Source organism: Patella vulgata, chromosome 5 (assembly GCF_932274485.2).
Source record: "Patella vulgata chromosome 5, xgPatVulg1.2, whole genome shotgun sequence".
In the NCBI taxonomy this organism is placed as follows: Eukaryota; Metazoa; Mollusca; class Gastropoda; family Patellidae; genus Patella; species Patella vulgata.
In genome coordinates this window covers 5,230,346-5,251,757 of record NC_065883.2, presented here as the reverse complement: position 1 = coordinate 5,251,757, position 21,412 = coordinate 5,230,346, and the positions used below count along the sequence as shown (strand labels likewise).

Here is a 21,412-nt window from a genome sequence, read left to right as displayed (position 1 = left end):
TTTACGTGCAGGCACAATGTGTACACGGGACCTCGGTTTTTTGTCCCATCTGAATGACTAGACAGTTGACTGGGTTAATGAAGCCAGAGAGATAAAATGGGATTTAGCGTCCTACTGCCCTGACTGGGTTAATGAAGCCAGAGAGATGAAAGGGGGTTTAGTGTCCTACTGCCCTGACTGGGTTAATGAAGCCAGAGCCTGAGATATGAAAGGGGGTTTAGCATCCTACTGCCCTGACTGGGTTAATGAAGGTAATTGTTATGTTGATATTCTTACCTAGAATAATTAATGTCATGCCATTAAACCATGATCCAATATATGTCAACAACCACAGAAGTATTCCAAACTACAATAGAGAAAAAACAGTCAATCATTAAACATACATTATACAAGAGCTTAATCTACCTATCAGGTCTTTCTTTAGGCCTGAAATATTATCTAAATTATTAATAATACATTAAACATACATTATGCAAGAGCAAAATCTGATTATTGCAAGTCTTAATTTAGGCTTCAGATGTTATAGAAATTATAAATTAGATCTTTATTTAAACAACAAGCCCAAAATCAACTCTGTAGACCCACGGATGGCTCGGCTACAGCTCGGATTTAAATAGAATTTCACTTATCAATTAATTGAAATATGGCGCATCCTGATGAGAATACGTCAGTTAGATCGAGGCTAAATGATAGAGTGTACTTAGCGAGGCCGCTGTAGAGCATTTCCGCATGCCATTGAAAACTTTACTTGATAATCAAGATATGTAGGTGGAGTTAATGCCTGTCAATCAAACGATCGGCAAAGGTGAAGGCACATTTCACTACCATTTATAGTCAAATATTACAACGATGATAACTATGTTCAGAATAAAGTAATTTGACTGAAATTTTCAATATATTCTTCTTTCATCATCTTCTTTTGAACTGTTATAGCAAGAATGGCCAATTCTCTATAAAAACCTCCCATAATGTATCTTTAATTAACTTATCCAGGCCATAATCAACTCTCGATGTCATCACCAGCCTGTGATATTTACTGGATTTGGATCCGATCTGCTGCTCAATGCTCATTCATGATTATATCAAGAAATGAATATTCGAGACTATGTTGGTTTTTTTTATCGTACCGACTTTAGTAATGATGATCGAGGCTAGGTCGAAAATTCAATCATTAAGTTCTCGGTTCAGAGTGGATCAATTCAACTGAAATTTTCAGCAAATTCCCTTTACATTATCTAGTTTTTAACTATTATAGTGAGAATGCCAGCTCTTTATCTAATCTCCCATAATGTATGTTACAAATAATATGTTCCATATAATAGAGAGGTTTCACAACTTTACACTAACATTTAGATGGTTAAACGTCAACAGTTTTTATGTCGTATGAAGTTTCATCAAAACTGGATAAGAATTGTGACCTGTAGAATGTACACAAACAAATTGTGGAAGGACAGGGGCAACAATATACGTCCACATGAAAATGTGGGTGTATAAAAATTGAATCTGCAGCATAATTGATTTTTAACATACCTTGATGCTGTCGACTAAATCTTCAATAAGAAACAATCGTCTAACTTCCTTGGCTGTACAGTTCACATGACGTAAGACATTTTCTACAGCAGGCTTCACCTTATCTTCTGGTAGTTCCAAATCTGCCTCTAGATATTGTCTGTAATATATAAAATTTTATTTAAGTTAGTAATGCAATTCATTTAATTAATCTTATAGATTCATTAATTACTTCTTGTTGGTGTCCCTATGTTTGTCTTAGTTTCATAAATATGCCTGTAGATATTGTCTGTAATTAAAGTTAGTAATGCAATTCATTTAATTGATCTTATAGATTCATTAATCTGTTGTTGTTGGTGTCCCTATGTTTGTCTTAATTTCATAAATCTTTGTTTCGTTTCACAATGAACATGTACATGTACATGCCAACGTGTACCTTGGTTTTTTCTTCAATCCCTAATCCTAAATGCTTGTCCTTATCAGGCCTTCTGTCCTGCTAGGACCTACAACAAAGGATGTGGGGGTGGGGTGGGGTGGGGAGAAAGAATCGGGCTTGAAAATCTTGAACTTTCTCAACTGGCACCAGGGAATCGATCCTGTGCCTTCTTGCTAATGAGCTTGCACACTATTCACTGAGCAAGATTTGATGGTCAATAAACGACAAGCTATATCTCTGATATTTTTTTTAATTTATCTATTTATCCTGCTAGCTGGCTGACTTATTCCACGATCTTTATAGACGACACAAGCTATATCTCTGAGATCTATTTATTCTGCTGGCTGGTTTATTCCACGATCTTTATACATTGTTATATATTGACGTTTATTTGTATAAACGTGAGTTTAGGTCAACCAGACATTGTATATATTCGTACCGTGGAGGGATGGTAAATATTCAAGTATGTATGGTAAAAATCAATGGACTGTCTACCAGAATGATCTAAGAATCAGTCAGCTTGCTCTCTCAGTACAAAACAAATCAATTAATGGCATAATAAAATACAAGGTTATGTAGTTGTGATCTAGTCTACCTACAGGGCTGTAGATATAGACTCTATCTACAGGGCTGTTTGTTATATATACTATAATACAAGGCTGTGTAGTTGTGATCTAGACTCTATCTACAGGGCTGTTTGTTATAGATATAATACAAGGCTGTGTAGTTGTGATATAGACTCTATCTACAGGGCTGTTTATAACACAGGGCTGTGTAGTTGTGATCTAGATTATCTACAGGGCTGTATATAACAGTTTTATCTTAAATCAACAACATAAATACATGTAGTTAATATTGAAATAATGTGCAACAACCTTGTTTTAATGGCAAGAACTATACAAATGTATAGAAATAAAATCGAAGTGTGTAATTGTATGTTCACTCATCACACTTTATCGCCTCGATCAACCCCCTATATACATGTAGAATGTATGTGGTATCAAATTAACAAGCATGACCCTGTGAATGTTTTAGGCCACTGATCTTTACACACAACCAAATTATTGAAATAAAATTGTATCGTATGTTAGTCCCAATGAAATGAAATGAAATGGGTTTGATGTCCTACTGTTCTGCTCCTATGCTGGGCTAATGAAGACGGGCATACGCCATACAGTGTGCTATGAGGGAAATTTTGCCCGGACAAAGGGACTACGGCATACTCTTACATGTATATCGAATTCCAGCTGTCAAGGGATCTTTTAGGTGCACGCCAACGTGTACATGGGACCTCGGTTTTGCATCCCATCCGAACGACTAGACAGCTGTCCTTGTCAGGCCCTCCGCCCTGCATCACTGACAAGGGGGAACCACGACGGAAAATCTGGATGAACTTTCTCGGTCAATGCAGGTGTCTAACACGCAACCACCAGGCTAGCGAGCCAGCATCTTACCCACTTAGCCACTGTGGCCACCTATTATTGTATTATCGGTCAACTATTTATGTCATATAATTATCAATAATAGATCATTTATTATTCAACAAGTATACTGCCGTAATTGCCAATGTCTTACTCTTTATATTATCGTGTGTCTGTGAACCTAAATTAGTTTATCACATCACACCAATTACATTTTACCAGTTTTGCATTTACATGTGTGCTATGATGCTGACCTTAAAAATATTTTTGTTTCGCCTAAAGCGACCGACTAACTAAAACCACCCCCGACTTAAATTATTTTATTGCACTTTTCCGCGATCTTTTTATTTTATTTTGTGTGTCAACCTGAAATATATCACGAGAGATATTTCCCTTTACTATGGCTATGGTTTGATTTATTATTGAAATTGGTTGATCATGACGAAAGCGTCATTGGTGTCGCTTCTCAACAAAATGGTTGCAGACGAAAGAACGTCCATTCCCACGAAATGATTCTGCCTTTATGTCTGTGGTGCGTCGTTTTAAACATGGCGACGATATTTTCAATATCCGTTTTCGAGAAAAATGAAGGCACAACCCGCACGATCGTTATAAACGAATTAAAGGAGTTTCACAATTCAAGTTCGTGGCAAATCGTGTGCGAGTCCTGCATCACGAACAATCCCGATGTCATTGAAATTGTTTGCCAATAAAGAAGACGAATGTTTCCACCCGGAAAATTATCAAGCTGTCAAATTAGCTCTTAAGTTTAATAAAAACTTTAAGTTCGTTACTTTTTACGTCAGACCCAAAATTCATTAAACAAAATTAATGAATCTGTAGTATACAGCTAATAAGTTTTCTGTATTACTTTCTCTGACTTTAAAAAAAAAAAATCTGAAAAAAAAAATCGATTGTGGGTCGGGTTTGGTGAAACAAAGATATTTTTAAGGTCAACCCGATGGAAATTCTGTCTAGGCTGCGGCTACGATGCAGAAAAGCATATCATTTCCATTTTATAATTTTATTGATTAGTAATTATTAGAGAGAGAAGTCAATTCGGGACCAACACATTGTTTAATTTTATTTCAATAATTCGCTTGCGTGTAGGGGTCTTATTAGCAGTGGGAGGAAATTGGAGAACCCAGAGAAAACCCACGAGGTTGGACAGGCGACTCTACTCCTTGTCACGTACAGCTGACTCAATGATAGGCCTTATGATACAGCGTGCACAATAGCACATGCGGGCATAACGAGACCAGTTACGTGGGCGGACATAACGAGAACAGTTCCGCGGGCGGGCATAACGAGAACAGTTCCGCGGGCGGGCATAAAGAGACTAATTCTACAATCTACTTACTTAAAAGGATGACCTTCACCGCTCTTTTGCACTGCGCCCATAATGTTTTTGTAGACTCTGAAACTGAGCGTGACTGTGAGAACTGCTAGTGACAGGTAGGCCACCACACTTAATACGGAGAAGAAGGCAAGAGAAAGAAGTAAGAACATCATACTGCCAAATACGACACCAGTCTTACGAACATCTCGCCAATAGATCAGGTCCAAAACTGAAAATAAATTAAATACAACATTAAATATGGAATATCAATTACAAGGGAAGACAACATTGGTTGTTTATTAAAGAGACATCAGTCAAGAGCTAAATCTGCCTATTGCAGGTCTTTCTTTAGGCCTTAAATTTCAAATGTTATATAGATTATTAATTAGACCATTATAAGACCATAATCAACTCTTGATGCCATCTTGTATGTCCGATTTTAAGTAGATTAGAACGATTCAACCATTTAATGACTTAATTCAGAAATGGAGAAGCACGGCTAAGCCTAGAATAACCAGTCCTGTGGTAACGATAACAATCAATGCACACTTCACGTCAAAACTAGTGTTATCTTAAAAATACTACTGTCACCTGGTCAAAAAAAAAAATGTATTGGGGGACCTGATGATCTCCCAACACTAAAATTTGTGAAATTCTTTCCTGAAATGAAATGGCAAACGTCTTACTAGGCTACTGAAGACGGAGATATGCCGTGCCGTGTGATATAAGGGACTAGACATACGGGTGTCCTTGTCCGGTCCTTTGTCCTACACCCCTGACAAAGGGCGCTGGGTATTAGTACAGAGATCTATCATACAATTATGCATAAAAAGACGCCCGGATTTCATATTGCCACCATGCACTGATACTCAATCGGGGCCTCTACGTAAGAGATCCCTTGACAGTTGGAATTCGATTTAAGAGTAGGCTGTAGTGCCGCTGTCCAGGTAAAATTTTCCCCCATAGCGCTCTCTATGGTGTATACATGTCTTCATTAGCCCAGTTCGGAGCAAAACAGTAGGACGTTAAACCCCATTTCATTTCATTAGCCCAGTTGGTGAATTTTGCCCCATTTCAGACAGCATAAATGGTATTATACTATATAATATATCATTTCATTTCATTTCTTAAAATTGGGGGTCCCTGGGAAACTGTAGTTTAATCATGTAAAAAGACAGTCCTGAGTTGGTATTTGTCTATCATGTTGGCAAGTCGAGTTTATTAACTGATAACTCACAATTCATTACTTGTCATTAATTTCAACGTAACTGAGTTGACTTAGGAAAGTAAGTTGAACTGTAAACATACCATTAGACGTATGTATCATGGTCAAATAGATAGTATATAAATATTTGAATTAGGATTAGTTCGTATCTGTTATTTTGTTAGGATTAGTTCGTATCTGTTATTTTGTTAATTAATCATCAGAAGTGTGAAATGTCTGTAACCTAAATTTTTTCAATGGTATTTAATACCTCAACCCGAATATACAGGTGACAATTCTATGGAATACAATAACTGCTTATTAGTTATTGAGCGACATTTTGGTGAGATGTTAATTGTACATATAGGCCAGTCGGGGAGGTTCGAAAATTTCTCGAGTCCACAATGGCCGCTTTATATAAATGAGTACTTTGGAGAATACTAACCCTAACCCTTTTAAAATGGGTAATGGGTAAATTGGATTCAAGTTCAGTCTTCTAAAAAGGGTTAGGATTAATCTTAGTATTCCCCAAAATACTCATTTATATAAAGCAGCCATTGTAGACTCCAGAAATTCCTGAACCTCCCCAACCAGCCTACAGTTAGCATCTGCCTACATTTTGACTAGGTTTCTCTAGTCATTACTAAAACATTGCTCAGTACTAAACAGTAATTGTTTTCCAGAGAAATTTGACCTGAGCGTTTGGTGAGTATAGAAATATTCCACAACATACACACACCATCCTATAACTACATCTACTATATTTATAGTGTTTTGTTAGATGAAAATATTCACATTCCACCACTTGAATACTACTCCATGAGTTATAATTTATTATTTATAGAATATCTGAAGCAATATTATGGCCCTGGTGTAATATTGGGTTCAAATACAAGTTTTATTATTATAAAGATGCATTATGTTATATAATGGTATCGTCTATATATAATATATTTATTAGATAATTATATATACCGATACTATTTATAGAATATCACAAACAGTATATAACCTGAATGATTCTGGTATAAAATAATATTAAACATACATTATGCAAGAGCTAAATCTGTCTATTGCATGTCTTTATTTTGGCTTCAAATGTTATATAAACTAATCAATTTGTATAGTGAAGAGCCTAAAATCAACTCTCTGGACCATTGGTTGGCTTTGATATTGACTGGATTAGACATTGCCCGACATATCTACGTTAAACGTTAATATGGCAGCACTCGCGGTGACAGCTGATTGAAGGATTGAAATTGAGAATTTGTTTATTAACTTGCAATGTACTGGTACTGGACAATCAAGGCTAACAGTCAATCGACAGACATAATTTATGCTATTTCTTTAAATATTCATAACTTCGCTGAGAATGAAGTAACTTGAATGACATGATCTATTTTCGATGTGAATAAGGGTTGACTTCAAAGCTTATTATAGTGTTAGAAAATATAGGCTGCTAGGCAATGAAACATCGACCCACAACAGCATAGATGTTTGAGCAGTTCATAAAAGTTCACATACTGGAAATATTCCAGTAGATAAATAGCAAAATATTTATACCGTAAAATATTCTACAACTTAATCAGGGACAATAACTCTACATCTGATAAAAAGAACTTGATATAAAAAGAACTTGATATAAAAAAAATTCACTTAAACATGCATTATGCAAGAGCAAAATCTGCTTATTACAAGTCTTTCTTTAGGCCTGAAATGTTATCTAAATTATCAATTAGACATTAATTAACTTATCCAGGCCATAATAAACTCTCGATGTGAAGGCTAGCCTTCGATGTTGGCTGGATTAGATTCCTATATGCCGCTAACGGCTATTGATAATTAATCAATAAAAATGGATCATCGAGACTATGCTATTTATATTAATGACTTTAGTAATGATGACCGAGACTATGCAAAAGTTTCAGCCGCTTCTTTCTCGGCTCATAGTGGATCAATTTGACTGAAATTTTCAGCAAATTACCTTTACACTATCTAGTTTTTAACTATTATAGGGAGAACTGCCATCTCTTTATCTTATCTCACATAATGTATCTTTAAACTACAGTATAGAAAAGAGAGAGAGAGAGAGAGATGGGGTTTAACGTCCACTCGACACAAACTAGGTCATTTCAGGACTAACATATGGTTCAATTTTATTATATTTTGCTTGCACGTAGGGATCTTTAGCAATCGGAGGACCCAGAGAAAACCCACAAGGTTGAACAGGTGATCCTACTCCTTGTCACATACAAATGGGAAATCCAGGTCAGGCCCTCCGTCCTGCATCACTAACAAGGGGAACCACGCCGGAAAATCTGGATGAACTTTCTCAGCCAATGCAGGGATAGAACATCCGACCTCCAGGCTAGCGAGCCAGCGTCTTACCCACTTAGGATAATGATGGAGCCAAAGAATGCATAAACAACCTTTAAAAATAATTACATGCCCTAATACTTTCAATGTATTCCGTAATCAGTATACCTGTATTTTAAAATCAATATACATGTAAACTACCTGTGTCATTAATTGAAAGTATAAATAAAAGCTTTTATTTCATGAATAAACATGTCATACATCAACGAGTCAATTTAGTTGAATATTTGGGACACAAATATTTGCATGAATACGTGCAACAATTTGAGGTCATTGATAAGAAAAATTAGAGAATGTCTTATACAGGGAATGACAAGCATATTAAAGATACATTATGTAAGATTTAGATATAAAGCTGACTGTTCTTGTTATATTGGTTCAAAAATATATAATGAAAAATGAATATGTTGAAAATTTCATTCAAATTACTTTATTCTAAGTGAAGTTATCGCTGTTCAAAGTTGTAGTGTAGCTTGTTCATCACCGTAGAACAGCACTTGACAATTGAGGTTAAGACTCGATTTTATTGTTTATCAAATCTTGCAGGTGTTTTAATCCACTTAAATCTCAGCCATCTCTAGCGAGTTAATTATATGCTTGTCATGTAACAGTTGAAGCTAAAATTTATTTCTTACATAATGCAACTTTAAAAACAGTATTTTGATTTTCTTAAGGCTTTATACAGCTGCTGGATGCAATTAGAGGGTGTGATTAGATTTAAACTTGTATATGTTGTAGAAATGTTGACAGATTGTACAGATGATCTGTCAGAGCATGAGTCAATCACAGACAGAAACTATATTATTATCAAGGTGTAAAATAATACAGGTGTTGTAGGAGAGAGAGAGAGAGAGAGAGAGAGAGAGATATGTGAGTCAGGTACAAGGTGTTAAATATTACAGGTGTTATAGTACAGAGAGAGAGAGAGATCTGAATCAGGTAAAAGGTGTTAAATACTACCCCTGTTGTAGTACAGAGAGACTAAGAGATCTGGTCAGGTACAACAAGGTGTTAAATACTACAGGTGTTTTAGTACAGTGTTTCTATATCTGGATAGTTTATAGATAGTAATAGGTATGAAGTTAATGGTGAAATAGGTATAAAAGTTCCAGTAATATAAGTACTATTATATACTAGACCAAAACTATCATTACACAGTTCTTGTTAAAGATACATTTATTCAAGAGCTAAATCTGCTATCTTTACGTCTTAAATGCTATATAAATTATCAATTAGAAATTTATTAACACAACAAGACGATAATCAACTTTCGATGCCATCTGATGCTGGAGATTTTAACTAGATTAGAACAGTTCGGCCATTTAATGGAGAAGCGAGGCTAAGCCTCGAATATACCAGTACCGTGGTTAACAATACTGCACACATTTTATCAAAACTACAAACAGTGAATATAACTTGGCTCAGAATAAAGTAATTTAAATGAAATTTTCAGGGTATTCGATTTTGCATTATCTACTTTTGCACTATTAAAGCAAGAACAACAAGCACTTTATCTAAATCTTACTATCTTTAAGTAAAATGATATATGTACTGACTATCCCAGTCTAGAGTTCAAATGTCATCTAATATTTGAAAACGTAGATGTGTGATAAATGTATCTTTTAATAAAACAATATATGCACTGACTAGCCCAGTCCAGAGTTCAAATGTTATCTAATATTTGAAAACGTAGACACCTGATAAATCGATTATGTACTTCTACAGATATCTAGTCCTAAATACAGCAACAATAATTCATATACTTTAACCTTTGACCTAACAATAGAACATAAGCCATGTAATATCAGATATATCCGTCATCACATGACCTAATGATATTATCAATAACTGACATTTCTACTAGTAAATACCTGTTGATACTAACCACTAGTATAGGATCTGATTATTTTGTCTACTAATAAATACCTGTCTACTGGTACTAACCACTAGTATAGGATATGATTATAGCCTCTACCAATAAATACCTGTCTACTGGTACTAACCACTAGTATAGGATATGATTATAGCCTCTACCAATAAATACCTGCCTACTAACAACTAGTATAGGATTTAAAACACCTGTATATCAGACATACATATGGTATATATTAGAACATCTAACATTCTTTTCATTATCCAGGTGAACTTAGTTTAACCACTTCAAGTCAGGATAACTACTATTACAATCATTTCATGTTGGAAATCAAAAATGTTCTTTAAAATCCTAGTTACAAACATGCAATATTTTGCTGGTTGATTTCAAACAATTAAGTAAAATATGGATTCTGAAGTGATTCAAAGGGCATTTTTTTCAAATTTAAAGTGAACATTAATTTCATTTGATATTTTTGTATTATATATATCTTGTAACACACAGTTAACAAAATCAACAAACACATCATATTTTTGCATTCGTCAAATCCTATTAGTATTGGTTAATGCAGCGTTAAACCTCCAGCAAGTTATGTAATATTATTTCCACATTAGTAAGTAAATGTTAGTATGATGATATGTAATTATTTAGATTGATGATATATAATCATTTAGATTGAATATATATAATTATTTACATTGATTATATATAATCATTTACACGGCTATATGTTAAAAGGAGTGTTAAAGTGTATATTGATTAATCAATTAGAGAGAGAGAGAGAGAGAGAGAGAGGTCATTTTGGGACTAACATATGGTTCAATCATATTTCAATAATTTGCCTGCGCGTAGGGGTCTTAAGCAGTGGGAGGAAACCTGAGGACCCGGAGAAAATCCACAAGGTGATCAGCAGTTTGAAACCCTAGAGCAATAAAAGTTGCAGGTGGTCCATTCGCTAAAAGAATTCATCAAAACGGACACAAACTAGGTCATTTTGGGACAAACATGTGGTTCAATTTTATTTCATTAATTCGCTTGCACATAGTGGTCTTTAGCAGTGGGTGGAAACCAGAGGACCCCTACTCCTTGTCACATACAACCGGGGAATCAAAACCATGCCAGTTGACTCAATGTCAGACCTTATCATACAACGCACACGCACTAACCATTCAGCCATCCACCCCCTCTCAAAACTATGTAAAGCAATCTATGATTAAATTGTATATTGATTAATCAATGAACTATGTAAAGCAATCTATAATAAAAGTTCCACTCATGCTGCTCTGAATTAAATCTAGACATCAGCAAGTCAGAAATCAATCTATATTCTAATCAATCTAATCAATAATTTTAGTTTGAAATTCTTCCAATAAGCACAATTATTGTCTTGTTTTGATAGTCTGTCTGTGACCGATTGAGGTCTATTTTTAAATCATTATTTTCCAGATCGTAAAGCATGCTGATAAACCTTTCTATCTTTTCTTGTGTCTGATAAAGTCAGGATGAAAGTCTGGCCATATGTTGGTTAAATAAATGGAATGGAAATTAGCTTGTTGTCTACATATAACTTTGGGAAATCTGGATGAACTTTCTTGGCCAATGCAGGGTGTTCGATCCCTGCATTGGCTGAGAAAGTTCATCCAGATTTCTCCGGCGTGGTTCCCCCTTGTCAGTGATGCACGACAGAGGGCCTGACAAAGACAGTGTGTCTAGTCAATTGAATGGGATAAAAAAAAAAAACGAGGTCCCATGTACGCCAAAGATCCCCGGGCAGTTGGAATTCGATACAAGAGTAGGACATAGTGCCGCTGTCCAGGCAAAATGTCCCGATACAAGAGTAGGACATAGTGCCGCTGTCCAGGCAAAATGTCCCTCACAGCACACTGTATGGCTTATGCCCGTCTTCATTAGCCCAGTTCCCGAAAAGAACAGTAGGAGGTTAAACTATTGAACCCACTATTTCATTTTGTTTATTTTGTGACAAAGATGTTTTTATTAGTTCTATGGTTATTCTGCAATGCAAGAGGGAAAATTTTGAACAAACAGCAGGGGTTCTTTTACAAATGAAATGAAGTTTAATGTCCTACTATTCTGCTCCGAACTGGGCTAATGAAGAAGGGCACATGCCATACAGTGTGCTATGGGGGAAATTTTGACGGACAGCGGCATTATCTTATATCGAATTCTAACTGTCAAGGGATCTTTTACGTGCACACCAGTGTGTACAGGGGACCTTGTTTTTTTGTCCCATCTAACGACTAGACAGCTGTCCTTGTCAGGAACTTTCTAGGCCAATGCAGGGATCGCAACACCCGACCTCCAGGCTACGTTCTTTTATATGCACGACTATACATTTATCACTTGCCAGACCGCCTGTCCTTCAATGCTGGCAAGAAGGAGCCACGTCGCAAAATCCCAAACTTTCTCAGCCAACAATGAGATCAAACTTGCGACCTCCATATCAGTGTGAGTTAACATCTTACTCACAGAGTCACTGTGACATCCCTGATGATAATAGATAATAGAGATGTTTATTCCAGTACATTCTAACCTGACCTAGCTATCTACTATGCAGTATATTAACGCAAGATAATCATGTGAATACTTTATACATGAATATTAATGACAATTGTAAACCTTGCCAAGTTACATCCTGATGAGAGAGAGAGAGAGAGCGAGAGAGAGAGAGATGAGGTTTAACATCCACTCGACACAAATTAGGTCTTTTCGGGACTAACATATGGTTTAATTTTATATAATTAATTCACTTGCGCGTAGGGGTCTTTTTAGCAGTGGGAGGAAACCAGAAAGACCCGGAGAAAACCCACGAGGTTGGACAGGCGACCGTACTCCTTGTCACGTTGTACTCAAAAGCACGCCAGTTGACTCAATGACAGACCTAATGATAAGGAGCACATGTTAACCATTCGGCCACCGAACCCCGATTCATCCTAATGATTAGATACTATTGCTTGACAGGCTTTTCTTTTAACTGAAATGAAAGGGGTTAATAATTCTTTTTTGCACCATCCCCGGCTAATGCAGATGGTGGTTACACACAGGTATATTTTGACAGCTTATGTTAATGCTGTGCACAGCTGCAACAACTGATGAATAAATAGCTTTCCACAAAAGACATTCAGTTGGTGCATTTCAGCAGACACGTTATTAATGTATCAACAAGCAACAACCGGCTTGTGTCTCAGTAACAAATGTCTTTATAATACAATTATCAATGAAAACGAGAAAATAAATGACTGTTGACCTATATTTATTAAATATGACTATGATTGAGAAGCCTGATGCATAAATATCATATTTACTAGGTTCCCCTGTGATATATAAATATCATATTTACTAGGTTCCCCTGTGATATATAAATATCATATTTACTAGGTTCCCCCGTGGTATATAAATAACATATTTAACTCATTGTGTCTAGCGTAAATTGAATATACACTAACATTAATAATATAAGCCTATAGCGTTAGTTGTTTGACACCCTGAGTACAATGATGATAAATATAATGAATATATGAATATACCCTGAGTACAATGATGATGAATATAATGAATACATGAATATTATCCTGTAACTAATAATGGTAGATAAAGGCCATTACTGAAATTAATAACCCACATCTCAATCATTCAAATGATCTTAATTTAGGGTAGTAGGGATGAATAGAAAATTTTTCCTGTGGTAGATACATGAATGGGGTTTGGCATCCATACTGGGCTAATGAAAACAGGCATATGCCAAACAGTGTGCTATGAGGGGAATTTTGCCCAGACAGCGGCACTACGGCCTACTCTAAAATCGAATTCCAACTGCCAAGGGATCTTTTATGTTTACGCCAATGTGTACACAGGATCTTTGTTTTGTCCCATCCGAATGACTAGACAGCTATCCTTGTCAGGCCCTCCATCCTGTATCACTGACAAGGGGAAACCACATCAGGAATGTGTTAGATAAAGTCCAAATTTGAATACTGCAATTGATAAACCTATACAATTTACAAATAATCTTAATTTAGGGTAGAGCAGAACTGACAACTTTCCCCCGGCATCCCTCGTCAACTACTGACTTCCCTAGTGTTGATTATAGTTTGTATATGTTTGTCGGTACAGAGCAGTAGGACGTTAAACACCCACATTAATTTCATATGTTCAATAACCACTTGGACAAATAAAAGAGAAAACATTCCCTTGGGACATGCCAGTTAAAAACTCCTGACCTCTCTAATATCTACTAAAATAAAATTATAATGGGTTTCTTTTCTACTTTTTTCTCTTGATCTTAATTTGGGATGGAAAGAAATCTTTCCCTAGGGCTATGCCCTTCATAAACTCCTGACTTCCTTAATGTCTACTTTGAGTCAACTGGCATTGTTTCAATTCCCCGGTTGTACGTGACAAGGAATAGGGTCGCCTGTCCAACAACATGGGTTTTCTCCGGGTCCTCAGGGTTTCCTCCGACTGTTAAAGACCCCTACACGCAAGCAAATTATCGAAATAAAATTTAACCATGTGTTAGTTCTGAAATGACCTAGTTTGTGTCGAGTGGATGTTAAACCCCATTTCTCTCTGTCTCAATATTTATAGTGTGAATGAAATACTGATATATACTATTCAAAAAAAGTAGGGGATATTTGATTTTGGGGGCATAATACTAAAATATGCAAATGACTACGAAAAAAGTCACTATAGAACCTAACAGAAGAAACATTTCCAGTTACATGTGACGCCCAAACGCACCAATAGCTACCGCATGGAATGCAGGTGATGCTTGTGATCATCATGGGGGTCCAACCCAAGATTTGCACGACTCTGACTTTGAATGTTACAGTCATTGTGGCATTGAATTCCAGGGTGGAAACATCAGTTTAATTGTTTTAGTGACCAGAAAACAAATTTTGATATGCGTCGGCTTACCCAAAATGAAAGGTTACGTGCCCTTGGCATGCTACAGATCGGCACAACACAGGCGGTTGTGGCGCGGACGATGAATGTTTCTCAGTCTGTCATAAGCAGGCTATGGTCCAGATACCGTGATACACAATCTGTACAGGACAGACCACGCTCAGGTCGACCAAGGGCGACAACTCAAGCCCAGGATCGATTTATCCGTACCTTGGCCTTGAGAAATCGTGTCATCACAGCAAATCAGATCAGCGCTCGTCTTCAAACAGACACTGTTGTGAGAGTGAGTGGCCAGACGATTCGGAATCGACTGCATAGGGGTCACCTTCGCGCCCGACGTCCTCGCGTGATCCCTTGTTTGAGAGATCATCACATTCAGGCAAGACTTCGTTGGTGTAGGGATCGTCAACACTGGGATAATCGACGCTGGAGCAATGTGATGTTTTCAGATGAGTCAAGGTTCACTGTTGATTTTTTGGACAGACGTAGGAGGGTGTGGCGTCGTCGAAACGAGCGCTTCCAAGACGTTAACGTCATCAGACATGATCGATTTGGGGGTGGTTCTGTTATGGCGAGGGGAGGCATCACTGTTGCTGGAAGAACGGCTTTACATGTTGTTGCAGGGCGTGTTACAGGCCAGTACTACCGGGACAACATCTTGGCAGTCCATGTTGTGCCGTTCGCACGACGTCATGGCCGCTGTTTCATCTTCCAGGATGACAACGCAAGATGTCACAGGGCCAGGATCGTTACAGGTTACCTCCAACAACAGAACATCACCACATGACCTTGGCCAGCACTGAGTCCCGACCTCTCCCCCATCGAGCATGTCTGGGACATGCTTGGACAGAGGTTACGTCAACGTCAACAACGTCCTGCCAATGTCCAAGAACTTGCTGCTGCGTTGCAACAGGAATGGGACAATCTGGACCAAAATGACCTTAGACGTCTCATTAGGAGTATGCCACGTCGGATCAATGCTTGTTTGGCAAACAGAGGAGGATTTACCCGTTACTGACTTGGTTGTGATGCTGTGGTAACTTTGCTGTTTGACCCCGGGTATCATTTTACCCTTATAATGGTCAGTCTGTGCCTTACTTAGTCTAACGATCATTTGGAATAAATCGATGAATGTGAACTTCATTTCATTTTGTCATTTGTTTCTTCGTCAGTTTCATTAGGTGACTTTAATAACACTTAAAAATCAAATATCCCCTACTTTTTTTGAATAGTATATATAAAGCTGAAAATAGATACTATAATAACTCATGATGTCTGCTAAAATTAATGTGTGTTTTGTTTTTGACCTACATTTATAATCTATCACATTAAACAGTCATTAAATTTTAAGAGCAATAATTTGCATTGACTATTAAACAGACAAGACGGTTGTATTTACAAAATTATGAATTGAAATTTAATCAATCTAAGCAGCTCGAGCGTATCGTGGCACCGTGGAGAAATATGACAAGCCTAGTTTAAACCAGATTATTATCTAGCGTTGGTACAATGTATGTTCATTTTGTTTTCTTTACTAAATCTTAATTAATCAAAATAGTTCATATTTAGTGCGTATTAAGCCGTGAGATATTTGATAATGTAGCGAAAATGCAATTGATGCATCAAGCCTTTAATGGTGTTAAATAGACTAGAATATTTTATTTGCCACATGTACAAGGTAGCTCCACATGTTTTTATAGAATGCATACCATATGGTAGATTTCATCCTTCAATCAATCTTATATTCTACTAACTTCTACTAAATAACATAAAAAACATGTTTCTAATTTTATTTAATACAAAACGAGGTTTGATTTAAACTTCTAATCTTATTCAATACAAAACGAGGTTTGATTAAAAACTTATAAATTTAATTAATACAAAATCGGCTTTAATTAAAATCTAAACTACAGGTATGTGAAGGAATTATATAAATAATTCAATTTATTTTATCATACCATTTGGTTGATATCAGAGGGAGAGAGAGAGAGAGGGGGGGTGGAAGGATCTTCACTCAATACAAATTAGGTAATTTCAGGACTTACATGGTACAATTTTATTTCAATAATTCACTTGCACATAGGAGTCTTTATCAAAGGGAGGAAACCGAACCGAATGCACAGTATAGTTTATGTATATTAAACAGATTATTATATAATTTATTTTATGTATATTCCAGAATACAGTATAAAGCTACAGCTTGCCTATTAAATAAATTGTTATATAATTCATTTTATGTATAATACAGTATATGGCTTACTAATACTATATAGTATTAAACAGATTGCTATATGTATATAACTTATTTTATGTATATTACATTATTTACATGTAAATTTTAAAAATATGTATTTTAATTGGTAAAGAGAAATTAATGAATTTATTCATATTAAGACAACTATAACCTATGATTGATGGATGTCACATATATACGGTACTGATGAGTTGAGTAGTAGTACTAGATGTATCGTGTTATATTTACTTTCGATTTAGTACTACACAACTCATGATGCAATCTTTTTTTATTTAATATATTCCTAGCAATTTTATCTTATTAATCCTCAAAAACACAACTAACTTACAATAAGAATGATCATAACATATGCGCTGATGTAAATAACATATTGGTTGTTTTATAAATTTTAAAAGCATCTTTTAAAATTAGTTAACCACATGGCCTAATGATGCAATATGTTTCAGTAATTTTCTACGTAATTTATGGATATTTTTTCAATATTTTTAATAGTTTGATCAATTTTTAAATAAATATTATATTATTTAATCATCATAATTATTTACCAATATTATTAACACATAAATTTACTACACATATGGTAATCGGTCTGATACACAGATGTTGACAAAAATCAAAACACGAGGATACAAAAAATATCACCAGAATTCCAATATTTTTCAATATTTATTTTAACACCTACCACATTGGAATGGGCTAGGGGGACCCACCGGTTCCTCCGGGGCAGCGGGGGTAGTGCTATCAGCCTTCTTCCTGTTTCCCATATCTTCACGTGTCTATCAGTTCAGCAAGTGGTGGAAGAGAAATAAGGTGTGCTGCAGGTAAAACTGGGACAACCTGTGGTGACGTATACTATATATAGATTGTACAGGTAAATCTTGTTACTATAGTAAACGACGACAGGTAGAGAGAGTATTTACAGAACAGATGGATTTACACCACGTTTTTCCCTCCACAATTCAAATACTAGCCACTTTATTTATACAATTAGGTCAGCCATATAAAAGTTTTACTCTCCAGTTATTCATGAGTTACTATTTTCAGCTTTATATATCAGTATTTCCATTCACACTATCAATATTGAAGACATTTAAAGCAAGAGACAGAGAGAGAGAGAGAGAAATGGGGTTTGACATCCACTAGACACAGACTAGGTCATTTCGAGACTAACATATTGTTCAATTTTATTCAATAATTCGCTTGCACGTAGGGGTCTTTAGCAGTGGGAGGAAACCTGAGGACCCGGAGAAAACCCACGAGGTTGGACAGGTGACCCTACTCCTTGTCACATATAGCCGGGGATTCGAAACCACACCAGTTGACTCAATGACAGGCCTTATGATACAGCGTGCATGTGCTAACCATTCGGCGCCCCCCCCCCACATTTAAAGGGACTGTCCTGATTTGAAACTGCTTATCCGGACACGTAACTCTTTTAAGATTTTGGGTTTATTTTTTCGTTGAGTTACCTGATAATCGATTCCATTCCTTTAGAGATCTATACAGTGAATGACCCATGTGCTGTACTTGATAACGGAAGGTAAATTTCCCCTACACATTATTTTTATAAAATAGAAGTCTGGTTTTATCCAGACACCACATAATACAGTTTGGGACACTGGTCTCCATTTCCAGATGAAGACAAACGGGTTTAAGTTGTTTGAAAACGTATCACATATATTGAGTTAGTTGCTCGGCCCTAAGGTAGAGGATTTTAAGCGATTTAAACACAAAATTAAGCAGTTTTATTCTCCAATAATACCAGGACTGGCCCTTTAAAGTAAGTTTTATTAAAGTAATCTATGCTTCTATTATTACCATTTTATGAACTACGCCTTTGATAAACAGTAAAGATGACGGACTTTCGATCAGAATGGGTTTGATTCTGGGCATGGTCCAAAAGAAATATCATTAAAGCCAGCACGGACTCTAGAATCGATGGAAAAACTGCTATCTAGGCAAAATTCTCCTGCCTTTCTTTTTCTCAAAATGACCAAAGTATTGTGTAAAGACAAACAGAATTTTTTTCTTGACATATTTGATTTATAGTGAATATTTTTCCGATTAAAAAAACAAAACAGATTGATATTACTTATAAATACTATAAAACTCATAGATCATAAATCATTTTCATTAATTTCGTGTTACAATTTTTTTTATTTCAGTCAGATAAAAGAGTTTTGTCATAATTCATCATACATAACGTACAGATACAACCATAACATGTACATGACATTAATACTACAGTTATTTTGTAAATCATGATGACCTAACCGTAGGCCAAACCAGTTTAATTTTCAGTTATTCATGGTCTTGATAGATAGAGAGAGAGAGAGAAATGGGGTTTAACATCCACTCGACACAAACTAGGTCATTTCGGGACGAACATATGGTTTAATTTTATTTCAATAATTCGCTTGCACGTAGGGGTCTTTAGCAGAGGGAGGAAACCGGAAGACCCAGAGAAAACCCACAAGGCTGGACAGGCAACACTACTCGGGGATTCGAAACCACGACAGTTGACTCAATGACAGACCTCATGATACAGCGCACACATGCTAACCTTTCGGCCACCCAAACCCCTCGTCTTAATAGGTAAATAGCCACTCAAAACAATATGAAAGATGTTTTATTTAAAATTTCAAAACTCACAAATTAAAAAAAGGCTTTTGAACAGCACAACCAAGTACTTTTGGATTTTAAATAAGATTTTGACTCAAAGAAATAAATGGGGGTTGGATGGCCGAATGGTTAGCGTGTGCGCGCTGTATCATAAGGTCTGTCATTGAGTCATCTGGCATGGTTTCGATTTCCTGGTTGTAGGTGACAAAGAGAAGGGTCGCCAATCCAACCTCAATTTTTCGTCATAGCTTATGAGATGTAAACAGGGCTAGTGCCAATTCCAACCCTAACCCTGGACCTAACCCCAACGCTTCCCCAAACTCGAACCTATAATCTCGCCAACAATCACGTGCCCTAACCTTATTTGCATCTTAGCGACCCTGACAAAAATTGAGCTGGTCTTAACAAATAGATTTAGTCGGTAACAAATCCAGTGAGAGAAGTACTGTCGTCACTGTTAGTAACCATTGAAAAGATGTTTTATCAGTTAATGTATCAAACAGGTAGGATGACAGGTAAAAACAGGTACACGATGGTAACATATGTTCTAACACTACAGTGTTAACATCTAACACACAGTATTATCTAGGTGTTAGTCGGCTTGAATTAGTGTTATTAAATGGACATTGATATCAACTGTTGCCAAGTACATTATTAGTTTTTTAGTACCTCTAAAACTAGATCTTAAGAGAGAGAGAGAGAGAGAGAGAGAGAGAGAGAGAGAGAGTTAAACGTCCACTCCACAAAATCTACATGTAGGTCATTTCGGGACTAACATATGGTTCAATTTTATTTCAATAATTAGCAGTGGGAGGAAACCAGAGGACCCGGAGAAAACCCATGTGATTGGACAGCGACCCTCCTCCCTATTACGTACAACCGAGGAATAGAAACAAACAATTTTACGTGCAGTCAGGGGCCATAATCCAGGAAGATAAAGTCCGATATATAGAAGAGAGCCCAGGTCTTTGAGATATAAACATAGAGGAACCACAAGTTAAAAACACGATTTTTCATACAATCAGGGGCCATAATCCAGGAAGTTAAAAGTCTGATAAAAATTGTGACCCGTAGACTGTCCATGAACAAATTGTGGACGGATAGGGACAACAACAATATACGTCCACATGAAAATGTGGACCTATAAAAACTTACAACCCTCCATATTTCTCAAGTATGTGTTAGGCTATATCTTTTAATTCTTAAATTATTCAAGAATAATCCATGAATTGGAGCATCAACTCTTAAATTTTCTAAATTAATCTGTATATTCAGCTATTAGTATTATGACAAGCTGATTAATTACCACAAATCATTCTGGACTGCACACAAAATACAACCAAATCAATGTACAATGCAACGGATTCATTCAGCAAAACCAATCATGCTTGCAATTCAGATCAGAAATTAGTAAACTTGAAAATGCAACGGCAAAAACAAAAAAAAACAAGAGAT

The 21,412-nt window shown here is 36.2% G+C and overlaps 1 protein-coding gene across 7 annotated transcripts in view; it reads right to left on the bottom strand.

Annotated features, from left to right (window-relative positions):
• Nucleotides 1-21,412, bottom strand: part of LOC126822121 (reticulon-1-A) — a 47,529-nt gene that overhangs the window by 6,244 nt on the left and 19,873 nt on the right. For 6 of the 7 annotated variants that reach the window (XM_056101356.1, XM_056101357.1, XM_056101360.1 and 3 more), the window contains 3 exons: nt 4,727-4,934; nt 1,531-1,669; nt 277-346 (listed from right to left, as the gene is read on the bottom strand). In XM_056101356.1, coding sequence (XP_055957331.1) covers nt 277-346; nt 1,531-1,669; nt 4,727-4,934 — 417 coding nt within the window. Of the gene's footprint in view, nt 1-276; nt 347-1,530; nt 1,670-4,726; nt 4,935-18,017; nt 18,172-21,412 lie in introns of those variants that run through there. The other variant, XM_056101363.1, reaches the window with a different exon arrangement.